The 12976-nt window shown below is 42.8% G+C and overlaps 1 protein-coding gene across 2 annotated transcripts in view; it reads right to left on the bottom strand.

The window, feature by feature from the left end:
• Positions 1-12976, bottom strand: part of arhgef39 (Rho guanine nucleotide exchange factor (GEF) 39) — a gene marked incomplete at its 5' end in the record, with an annotated part of 57902 nt that overhangs the window by 19700 nt on the left and 25226 nt on the right. For both annotated transcript variants that reach the window (XM_079183416.1, XM_079183417.1), the window contains 2 exons: positions 7593-7721; positions 12082-12152. In XM_079183416.1, coding sequence (XP_079039542.1) covers positions 7593-7721; positions 12082-12152 — 200 coding nt within the window. The remainder of the gene's footprint in view (positions 1-7592; positions 7722-12081; positions 12153-12976) is intronic.

Genomic DNA, 12976 nt, shown 5'->3' with positions numbered 1-12976 from the left:
TTATGCTGCTCACTCAATTTAGGTTTTAAGCCAGAGGTTGTGAACATTAGAGATCTTTGTGTTTTAGTTAATTTCGATTTACGGTACTTGCACATTTTGATAAAGGATTGAAAAGGATTTGGATTCAATACTGAATTCTGATTAATCAAATGCCACTGAACCGCAAACAAAGATGACTCATTGATTTGGACCACCGATGCAGGTTCAACCAGCATCACTATGTCGGAGTGAAAATGGTTTTACTGATAGTGTCCTCAGCATCAAATTGCAGAACTGCAGAGAATCTAAATAATAATGAGACTAACTAAGCCATGCTGAATTGAACAGATAAATGAGGACGAAAGAATCCAAGACAGACTCAGTAGGAGGTAAGCAGACTGAGGAAAGCTCTCATCTCTTTCCCCATGATTGGCAGCAGCATGATGATAGCTAATAAGCAAGAGGCTGACATTTGGATAGATAAGATGAAAAATTCTGCCTGGGTCCGGGGTGTTTTTGTAATTGCCCCAGCCAGTAGCCTGTGATTGCAGCTGGCCTGAGTGGCCGGAGCTGTGCCTCTGGGGCTCAGAGAGAACATTTTCAGGTACAGACAAGCCCACTGAGATTAAGTGGCTGGGGCCAGGCGGGGGTCAAATTGCTTTTAAAATGCCATGGGTCTCAAACCGAACAGTCAGGAAACACGCCGTGACTCTCTCAGGTGTTGTGTGGAGATTGGAACGTTGGTTATGATCCTTCTAATGAATATTATTTAAATAAAACCCTGCTTGAGCCTTATACAACCCTTTAAAGACATGGAGCAAGTAGTCATTTTGAATGTGTTGTTACAATCACCACTCAGTTCAGGACATTTTGAATAAAAGAGAACTGTAGTGGGAAATGCCCCCCTGAAACAGATCCCTTGCACCCCCAGCTCTCTCCCGATTAACTGACAGACCCTGGGCTTTTATCCTTGTGGTAACTGACATATTTCACTGGACAGGGCTATTCTCTGGTACAAATGCGTTTTCTTGCCTCAAAACATGCAATAAACCAGTGGCGGGCCGTCAGGGCCTGCAAAGCCTTCTCTGCTGGCCTAAACAGAATCACAAAGTTAAAGCTATTTTATAATTTAATATTTTTTCCTAAATACATTTAATTTTTTCTTATATCTATTATAATTTATAAAAATATTTTTCCCATTATAATTATTTTCTCATTGCACAGCTACTGTCTTCCTCAGTTGCTCTGCTTCAGTGCAGCTTGTTTTAAGTAGAGCTTTTATCCAATCAGATTTCACCTCTGTGTCTCTAGGTAGAAGAGAGGCCCCAGGCCTGCAGACTCACCAGTGAATCCATGTGCAGTTTAAGTGAATGGGGACGATATTGTTGATTCAACCAATCAGATCTTTAGTTTGAGATTCATGGACGCACCAGAGCGGTTTGCAGGCCTAGTTACGTCAGCATTACTGAGTCCAGATGCCTCTCTTCCGCAAGGTGCAGAGTGTGCTGTGATTGGTCAGTGGGCGGGCACGTGACTACTTGCCCGCGAAACATAATGCTTGCTAGCAGAGCTTTGGTTGTAGCAGACAGAGTTCAAGTGGAAATATTTGAAAGACATTTTACCTAGCTTTGTTTTTTTAATATGAAATGGCGGAAGGAGGAGAAACGGATTTAGTGGCGGAGTTACTGGGAACGCTTTTCTCAAGAAGGACATTTCTGAACAAACTGGACAGTAAGAAATGACCCCACAGCTAGCAGCCCTGACCCAGCCAGGAAAAGGACTTGTATGCAGCGTCGGAGAAGCGTTGCACATGTTATGGCTGGGAATGTGTTTCATTTTAACTGAGCGTCGGTACTTTAGGAGAGACTCGAGTGGATCTACAACTCAACGACCACGTTCACAGGGTAACGGCTCCACAACCGCGGTCCGCCCTTCGCCGGTCCACGGCCGAAGACGACCACCGAACCGCGGTCGAAGACGACGACTGAACTGCCGCGGAAGACGGACAACCAACGATGACTGGAGAAGGACTTCTTACTGGAACTGATGTACTGAGATTAAACTCTTTGTCAACAAAGAAAGGAGGATAGACAGCATTTGGTAAGTGAAGTTCGTTTGTTTACCTCTACTGTTCATTTGTCTATCGTGGCGTTTTTATGAATAGTATTTGAATGGCTCGTGCTCGTGTGGTGGAATGTGTGGATCCGCTGCAGGTCTGCTGGATTGATTTGTTGCTTTGTTGTCATATGAATATATGCGACTGCTCTTGTGAGTTTGTCATTGTGTTACATTGATTTGGACTCTATTGTCCTTTAATGACACAGCGTCCCGTCATGCTCGTATTCATGTATCTGCACATTTTATTTCATTTGTCAAATGTTGCAGTGTTATGTGAATATGCGGCTTTTACACGAAACAAATAATAACCCGTAGCTGTGACGTCATAATGAGGTTATTAGAAGTGTCGAACAGCACTGAAGGCCCAGGTATAAAATCCACGGCCCGCCACTGCAATAAACAGATGTTTCATTAAATTGAATGTAATGCTTTAAGATCTTTAGAAGAGGTACGCGGGCCAGGAGAGGACTTTGATTGGATGCCTGCGTAGTTCTGAGTGACAAGTGACGTATTCGGGTGCGTTTAAATGCTGCAGCTGAGCAGTTAGCTATCTAGCATGCAGACTGACATTAGCGGTGCGATCTGTAAGAGTGTAAGTTAGATAAGTAGTAGACTAGTAGGAAAGCAAATGTGGTTGTTGTTTAAAGTCTGACCTAAACAAATCATGACATGGCATCATTCTGTGACAACAGAATATGTTATCACATTAAATGAATGCGTGGGCAGTAATGTGTTACATGTTTGCTCAAGTATCAGAATGCTGCCAGTGTCCAGTGTGCTGAAACTGATGCGTTTCAGTGTGGTCTCCCTCTGCTTTCTTCACTTTTCAGCGTCTGACCAGGAAGTGTGCGCTAAAGGTCTTCACCTACACGGCCGTCCTGTGGTTTTCAGTTTCGGGGGTGAGGTTTGTACTCTGGGGGAAATAAGATGGACAATAACCAAGTCTCTCAATGTCTCTTGAACACTCCTGTCTCTTGAAACTAAATAAAAACAATGACTTCAGGTACTTTTGTTTTTAAGAAAGAATTCAAACTAAACCCAGTGCTACTATGGAAAGAAAACTGTTTTCCTAACCATTAAAGTTGTATCAGATACCCCCTATCAGACCCCCTGATGGACAAAGTTGACAGAGCCAGAGGTTGGAGGCGCTCTGTGTGAGGAGCAGTCTCTTTGTGGGCCCCGTTCTCTTCAGACCCCCTGCTCACATCTGACCAGCCACGGTGCTTTGAGGCAGCAGCAGGTTCAAAGAGCAGGAAGTGCCAAGCACTCCTCTCCGTGTCCGGGCCTTTCAGCTTCCCTTGTCAAAGAGCACCTCTGCTCTACTACAAAGTCTTTTGGGCCGGACCAGGTGGGGGGTGGGGCGAAATAAAGACTGATCTACAAAGGGACCCGTTCTCCCTGATGTGTCTGAATAACAGAGGCAGAGGGCAGCTGCTGTGGCAGAATGAGGGCCGAGTTTGGCATCGCTGAGTCAACAGACTTCTTTTACTTTGTTTGTGACCGAACAATACTGGAGGTATTTTATTGTAGGTCAGGGATGAATTCCAGCGGCGATTAGAATCATTATTTAGGCGGCCCCTGTGGTCAAAAGCAGTAGTAGTTTTCCCAGAATGAAGACTGCATTTCCCATGAGTGCTAGCGCCTCATGGACATCATAAATAGGTTTGGTCACTCTTAATGGCCTCTCAACTGTATACAAACTACTGTTGGTGCATGTTGGTCATCATCCTTATAATCATCATAGAAAGCTTTGCTCGACAAATGAAGCTAACACAAGCTTTGTTCAAAGCGTTAGCTAGCTAGCTAGTTTTAGCCACCATCATAAATTCATATATTGATGTAAAACCACGCCTTGCAATGCATTTAAAAAAATAAAACAGACATATTACACAGTCTCGGAAGAAGAGGGTCAATTCAGGATAGGTTTGTTCATCCATTCAAATATTGCAATTCTTTCCATCTGTTGAATGGCTGACTCTGGTTTTCCCCACTTTCTTTTTTAGGTTTTAACTTTGATTCATTCGGACAGTTCTTTTCTTTCTCTTCGCTGATCCTGCCCGAGTATCAGCCATAAAACCCAGAAATAAAATTCTCTAAAAGAAAAATCCCCTTTTCCCTTAATCTTTTAACAGACTAACGTACTACTCACTACCAAACTTTACCTGTGACAATGTAAGCGTAGGCTATTCGGTCCCTCTGGTACATTGTTTCGTCTGATAGCGCGGCGAATTGGATTCAATGACAAGCATTAACAATGACTAAATAGAAATATTCTCAATGATGGTCTTGTTTACTTATGTAGGTCAAATAGAGGTGACAGTATTAAAGTGAGACTGTTTATTAACCAGTTCAGAACTCCCTGTAGTAGCTTTAAGATGTGGATGATGAAACCAGGTGAACTCAAGAGTAGGACTATAGAGGAATAAATCAGACTGCAACTGAATATTTTCATTATCTATAAATCTATTAGTCTATTGTAGGGAGTGAAGATGAACAGATGCATATCAGAGAAAAACCTAAGCAGTCAGAGATACGTTTGACAAAAATTGAATTATCTGTCAGAAACTCTTCTCTGTAACTCTGTATATACACTGTGTGTGTGTGTGTGTGTGTGTGTGTGTGTGTGTGTGTGTGTGTGAGAGAGAGAGAGACCTGCCTCTCTCCAGCTAGCTAGCTGCATTCCCAAATCACATAGCTATTTTTTAACATAGTACCTACTTTAAGAAGTTCTCTAAGGCTACATCCACACTACTACGTTTCCATTTTCAAATGCATATCTTTTGCTACGTTTACGCTTAGTGTCCACGCTACTCCGTAGGTTTAAAACCCCAAAATGGAGAGTTTGAAAACGCTAGAGACGCTGTATTAGTTTGACAACGCCGGGTTGCCTCACAGTGTGGACATGCAGAAACGTAGACCTTTGAAAACGATGATGAAGACACCCTCGTTCACTACTTGTCTGGGTCTCATCAGTCATGACGTGTCCTTCCCTGATCTGTCATGCTGCCGGAAGAAAACAAACAGCCTTGATTACCAATCAACTACAAGCAGTTAATACAACTTGGATAACGGATTACAGGCATTGCTAACCTTGTTGTCTATACTAGCAGCTGTTGTGCAGTTAAATTCTGCATTTTATTATTCTACTAAAGTCTACATGAGGAGGAAGTAACTGTTATTGGAGCGATTAGTGAGCGGTGTGTCCAGCGGCGTTATCAGTCTGAAGTCACAGTTTGAAGCGTTACTTATACTTAGCAATACTTACAATGCTTATTTTGTTCTGAAACTATTGTGAAGTTCACAAAGAAACTGCACAGGAACAAAAGCATAATTGCTCTTCAGTACAACAGAGACTTCAGCCACCAGCAGAGCTACGAGTGAGAACAGACAACGAAACCGAGGAAACGAGTGAGAGACGTGAGACGACCACATCTATGGACCATAATCTAGAAAACTAAATTTGAAAAATAAAACTTTTTCCATGAAATGTGTCTGTTATATCCTGTCGTATTTTCTGTAACTAAGAAACCAATCTACTTCCTGTTTACACCGGCACCTGCATGACCATTGTCCATGAATAGTCATATGATATTCGTTTTTAGGCGCTAGTGTGAAAATCCTTTCTAAAGCGATGCTTGGATGTTGCCTAAGAAAGGACACCCTGGCATCTTTACATTGCATTGGCACATTCAGGTAAACAGGAAGTAGTATCATAACATATGCTGGTAAACACACTCCTGGTTGTGTATTTATCATTCAGGATGTGGATTTAAAAATTCAGCAAATGCTGACGTTCTTTTTTAATTTTTTTCATTAAAAATAAAACCTGCGCTGAATCAATATCAAATCACAGCTGAATCAAACAACACTATGTCATATTGATAAAAAGTATCTTTATGGTTTTTGTATCCAATTGTGGACTGTGAATCGATGATCAGACATCTGAAAGGGAGAGATAAACACCCTGAGATATGATCAGACTCATTGCATAACATTGTAAAAAGACCCAAAGTCCAAGACGATGCAAATAGTCGAGCTGAAACCAGAGAATGGCTGCTGTGTTTGCTTGATGAACTAAGAAATCTTCTAAATGTTTCAGCACTAGAAAGGAGAAAAAAGACCCTATGGATCTGTGTAGGAAGAGCACTTACTTATGAAACATTTCATAATTTCTGTTTCTCGCAACGTTTTTTTTAAATGTACATTAAAGCTTTATTTAATGACGTTGTCTGATTGACCTCAAGACACCTGAGAAAAAAACCCAACAAAAATTCCTAACACAATCAGGTGCCACAGTCAGGAACATAAAGGGACATCAATTGGAAAGAATCAATGTGAAACAGGATAGAAAATGTGAGACATCTTTGTTTCAAATTGAAGGAACAGGCAGGCAGACACAAATCTGCGGCCTCCCAGGGAAACGAGCCGACTGTCTGCTGTATCGATGTCCCATTGATTCAGGCTTTGTGTCTCACAATCGCACCCCCACCCCCACCCCTCATCTCCTACAGAGCTACTTAATATGTTTGAGGGGCTCCGGCGCTTCTCATCTGTACAAGGCAGAGCACTTTTCTTTTACCCACATTAGAGGCGGTGTTGGTGGGGAGGAAGGAGAATGGGTCGGCGCGGGGTTGTGGGCGGGGTGGCGCTGCTGCTGCTCTGAAGTCTGCCTGGTGGGACCGGAGCTCTATTAGCTGGAGAGGAAGCCAGCGGAGTTGCGAGGGCCTGAGAACTCGGATGAGAGGAAGCTTTTGAAACTTCCCATATCGGCATTAGAGAGATGAGCTGCTATTCAGTGCTCGCTCCCAGCCTGCAGCAACACATCCGCAAATACACACATAAAAATAAATGTAAAAAAACGGAAAATCAACACACACACACACACACACACACACACACACACACACACACACACACACACACACACACACACACACACACACACACACACACACACACACACACACACACACACACACACACACACACACACACACACACACACACACACACACACACTTTATCTGCTGGTCCACAAGATGAGGCTGGGCTCTAATTGGTCCTGGGGGAGATTGGCAGGGTGAGCGGAGCAAAGAGGGGGCCAGACAAACAACAGGAGGGGGAGTGGCAAAAAAAAAAAAAGAGCCGCCGCTCCACAAGTAGAGAGGGAACCACAATGGAAAAGGGAAATAAACGAGGGGAGGGCAGGATGAAGGGGAGAAGCACACTCGCTCACTAACAGTTAGCAGTAATGCTCCATTAATGAAGTGGGCTCAGTGTGCAAAATACTTAAGTTTCCTGCAGAAAGTCCAATGAATTCCATTGATTAAAAGCAATCCAGTCAGAATGTCTCAATACTTAACTTCATTTCCCTTCAGTTTATCTCTTCTCCTCCCCCCATGTGTCCCAAAGGACATGCAGTAATAGATGCACAGAGAGGTAGAGAAGAGATGGAACGGGGGGGATGAAAGGAATATTGGATCCGAGGCTCTAACCTGTAGCCGACACCTTCGTCTTTCGCCCTTTCAGCAGTTTCTGCACCCGGCATAGCTGTAGGTGGTTCTCATGGCACCGGGTATTGTTCTGGATACGCTTGGACACCTCGTTCACCGCGGCCACCGCCCCTGAAGGAAACACACACACACACACATTTGTTTGACCCTGCATATGAGGACATGCTTCCTTTCTGAGTTGTACTATAATGTCTCTGGGTATATTAGACATCTAATAACGGACGATCCTGCATCAGTGAAGTACCCAGATCTGTCGGGTATTTCATTGTGAATAATAGATCATTTCACTTGGTATTTAAAACAGATATTCCTGTCCGTTTACATTACCTCTAAAGATTGCTTCCTATATTACAATATTTATTCATATTGCCATATTGCCCCCAGCTAATATTTGAGCCATTATTTGAATACTGGCTTTAATGTGAGAATCTATGGTAACTCTGATTCTAAAGGGGCACAAACTGTCATGTGACTTCTACTGGCAGGCACCAGGGATTGGCTGAATTTCACCCCTTCTACTTACACCCTTTTCTGAGCCCCCCCCCCCGATGCTCTTTGGTCCCAAGACCTCTCTAAATAAACTGTGTGGACTACAGATCATCTATACTGGGTGCTAATCAATATTTAAAAATTCAATAAGATCTAATTATGACATGTCGGACTATATTCACATTTTTACATTCTAGGAAACTGCAACCAAACGTGGTATTGCACCCTACTAACTGCTCCACAGGTACACAGACCTGTGGAGCAGTTTGCAGCCTGACTTTGCTTGATTTCATCAGCGAGCTCTAAGCTCGAAGAACTAACTTGTGCAAATTAAAATATCCAAACAGTCCTAATTGGACCCGATGGTCTGCTTAATGGGTCGGGCAGTGTTTCATGTGTGTGTTAGGACGCCTTAACACCGTCTTATTAATGAAAGGGATGCTGGTCTCCACCACATAGCGGCCCTTGTAGCCCATAATCCACTGGCCGTGCTGTCAGTCTGTAATTAGATGCAAACAGCAGCATGCCCCCAATAAGCACCGCTCATTTTGTTAAATGAACCCATTTAGGAGCAGAGGTGTAAAGGTTTGGTGTCACTTGCCACAAAAGCTGGATTCAGACATCTGAGAGGATGGCTCTTTTATAATTTCATCATAAAAGGTTTTTATGGGGACAAAAACGGAATTCTCCCCTGGCATGTAACACTATGGGGACGTTTTAATCACCTTTTGGTGCTCTTTTTGTCTCACTTTAAATAGTCGTTATTGAAGAAAACAGTGTAACAACTGGTGACCCCATATATAAATATAAATATATATATATATATTAGGGCTGTGAAATGATTACAAATTTTAATCAAATTAATCACAGGTTTCTGTGGATTAATCATGATTAATCACATATTACCGATTTTTGTCATTATTGTGCGTCTTTGCGGTGCTTTGATGCTCGAGTCCCCCGTTGCCACTCGTAAAACTTCCCCTCGTCCTCAACAATATTAATCGGTCTACAGCTTTTTGCAATCCATTTGGCAACTGTGCTAGTCAACTTGTCACAGGCAGACTTAGTGAGGGAACTACGTTGTTCAGTGAGGGTGGTTTGGCGCATTCCACTTAAACTCCCCTCACCGACCAACGCATGCGTCGCGTTGAGATGGTACTTTAGGCTGGTAGTGCTACGGTGAAACGATAACGTCTTCCCGTTTACGCCCCTTTTCCTAGAGGCGGGATTTGCCCCCTCTCTACGGCAACGCTGATGGGACATATCTTCAACACCAGAAAGGTCAAACATGAGACAGTCTGTTACATGTGTTTGTTTGGATAGCAGCTAACGTCTGACTGCATTAGAGATGTTTTGATTGAGACCTGTATGCTTTTGCTTCGATTATTGTTGTGTCCCCTTCGTGATCTTAATGTTTAGGATATATCCTTCCACTGCATATTGCAGTCCCTTTGCCTTGATCCGGAGAATATCGCGGAGATATTACTCCAAAAAGTATCACTGACACTGACAGATATAGCGCTGGTCCCTGTCCTCGCCATGCCTTTGGGTTCACAGTCCTGGGAGTTTTGTCAACGTAGCAACAGTAACTAAGGGGGCGAACGGTCAATTGTGGGTATATTGGAAGCTCATTCTGCGCATACGTTAAATGCGTTAAAAAAAAATAACGAATTAATCCTGTAATTTAATCATAACGTGTTAACACGTTATTTTTCACAGCTCTAATATATATATATATACACACCATATATATATTTACTTTATTTCTATTAATGATGTTAAATGTTGATTACATGTGTATCTGAAACATTGAAATAGCCTTCAAACAATGCACCTGGTTTCAAGGTTACCTTAACACAATGAACAAAACGATGGTATTAATTCAGAAATATCTGATCCAACAATACACAAAAGAAGACAAATCTGACCAAGTCGGTACCAACTTTCAGGACTTGACAGTTTTCTCTGGACACAGTTAAGAAGAATAACACCCTGCTCTACTCTACAGAATATCACAACCAAACAGTTTTCAATGTAAACCAACCAAACTGTTAATACACTAACCGTATTCTGCCACACGTACAGTATCTGCATGAAAAGAAGTCTTTCACAAACTTTACAATCACAACAAATAGGCAAATCATCAAAATAGACAGTCGCATCCAATTACTGTGTTCCAGCCATAATAATTGCTGTAAACATTTAGAACTACATCATTAACGCGTCCAAAATAACAACAAACAGACGAATTCTAATTTCAAGCTCAACTTTTCCCGCTTTTGTTCCGAGCACTGGAATGAACTTGATCCTCAGGGCGACTTGTCTACACTAAAATAATCACGGTCTAATTGGCTCGCTTAACTTCACAACAATTACAATGTAAACCAAACAAGGCATCCGTGTAGACTCTTTTTCCCTTTGTTGTACGTGTTTGGAATACTTTCCATTGCCTGCTTTAGAAAAACAACAACTCCTAATTACAGTATTCTTGGGCTGAGTTCTGGCCGAGGCATTAATAATACATCCGGCCCATTAGACATTCTGAAGAAGTCTTCCGCAGCTCTTTATTCCATTTATTCACTATTTAGACAGTGCTTGACTTGATGGCGGGATGACTGTTAACTTTCATTGTTCAACCTCTGACAGAGTTGGAGAGTTGCGTCAGGTCAGACTTGGTTAGGGCTCCTACAGTGGAGTCAGGCGTTAGAGGGTTGTGTTAACGCAGGGCTGACGAAAACTCCTGAAGCACTGCAATTACAACAATTAAATCTGGCCTGAATGCACTGCCAGGCAAAAAAGGGGAGCGGGGGGGGGGGGGAGACCTGACACAGAGCAGCACAACAAGAGAAAACAACAACAACAAAGCCTCCTGTGATTCTATCTGCTAGTTTGCTTAATCATATACAATGTGATTTGTCTAGAATTTCTTTTTTAAATAATTCCCTTTACAATACAACCAGGCCGTTTTTGCGCACACACACACACACACACACACACACACACACACACACACACACACACACACACACACACACACACACACACACACACACACACACACACACACACACACACACACACGCTGCAGAGTTTAAAAAAGGATCTCCTAATGAGAAGAGGAAGAGGGGCTGGTGGAGCACATTTAGATATGTACCTTCATCTTAGAGTCAGGGGCTGTTTTAATTCGTAAGCAAAGGCAGCACACCAGCAATAAGATTTTAATTGATACACATAAATAATTCCTTGTGTACATTCGCACTCGAGTCAGATCCGCTGTTTATTTGACGATTGAAAGGAGTCATTATCGTGATTCGTGTTGATGCTGGAAGATATTATTTATTAATATAGCTCCCGCTTAATATCCTCTGATCCGCTCCCAATTAATTATGTCAAAATCCACATCAAACTAGAACTTACACGCATATTGAGCTTTGCCTCGCGTTGGTTTTCTCCGCTAGCCAAGCGCTGTGGTGACAAAAACAACAAATGAGGAATGAAAGGGAAAGCGAGCACTTCCCTTTGTTCCTCAAATGAAGATAATGAGGGCTGTCTTTCACTACGGCGGAGTCTGACTGCTGAGATGAAAGTCTTCACAGGTTGTGTTTTTTTTGGTTTGTTTGTTTCCCTGCTGTCGGAGGACTGGCCTTACATTCCATAATTGTACAGCTTTACTTAACTATCCTGTGTTCCAAACTGCTTGTCGCAGATAGGACGAGTCTTTGTGACTAGTGATGCGGAGCACATCGCCATGCGCTCATCACTTGCTGTTAGGTTGCAGTCGCTGACAAACCCCAACATTTCCTGACAGATTGGAAGAGGAGGAGGTGACGACAACAACAAACCCAGCTCCACACGTGTGCAAATTTGAGCGTGCGGCTCCAGACGCATTGCTCCACTTTAAAAGCACTCAAGGGTTAACCTACAGATTGAAATGCAGGAAAATGATTATTGAGGCAGCGGCACAATGAGAAAAGACACGTACTTGAAAGCTGATGAAACTCCGGGTTGTCTGGACTCGTGTTGGCAGTCAGGTCCTGTAGGAAATGTTTATACCTGCGAGAAAACAGAAAGTAAACACGGTCACGGTGCACTCACCATCTACAAATATCACTGGAAAAAGGCTTAACTGGAACAACAAACACTTTTCATTTCCACCCGACGTTACCCGTGTCGCCCAACACCCACTATCGGAATCACAGCCACTGTTGAACGGTTCATTCTCTGTCCTGTCATCGCAGACTGCATGCAGGACAACAGTGAGTGGTGCCATACTTAAATTAACTGGACTCTCACGATGTCGTGTGATCACGCGAGAATCGTGGGATCACGCATCGCACAAAAATCCATCTTGTCAGGCTTTGAGTAATGCGTTTGTAAGCCAGAGCACGGACCAATGGGCAGCCAGGGGGCGTGGCTTAGGTGTGTGTGAGACGACACGGAGAGGCGACTGTTCATTCTCACAACAATGGCGGCTCCTGAAGGTGTGAACGTAGATGCAGTGATATCAGAAGTCAACGTCTTTGAAAGAAGAGCAGAGAACAACACTTTTCTCCTGACTGGCATCGGCAACAGCTTGATTGACATACGTTTCATCCAATCACCTGCCAAGTATAACATGACAAGATGTGAACTGGTTTAGCTTGAGCCCTCTTCAGACACATTGCTTGGCAGAAAACAATTCAAACACTGAGTATTACTCCAGCCAGCATTTATAAATGCTGAGTGCATTGAAGAGCTATTGTGTCAAATTTAAAGGAGACATATTATGCTCCTTTTCAGGTTCATACTTTTTGGTTACTATAAGAACATTTTTTACGTACTTCAATGTTTTCATTCTGTCAGCCTACATACAGCTATATTGACCCTCTGTGTGAAAA

This window comes from Pholis gunnellus, assembly GCF_910591455.1.
Source record: "Pholis gunnellus genome assembly, chromosome: 22".
NCBI classification, from domain to species: Eukaryota; Metazoa; Chordata; class Actinopteri; order Perciformes; family Pholidae; genus Pholis; species Pholis gunnellus.
Note: the sequence above shows the minus strand (reverse complement) of the source record. Positions and strands in the feature narration are given on the sequence as shown.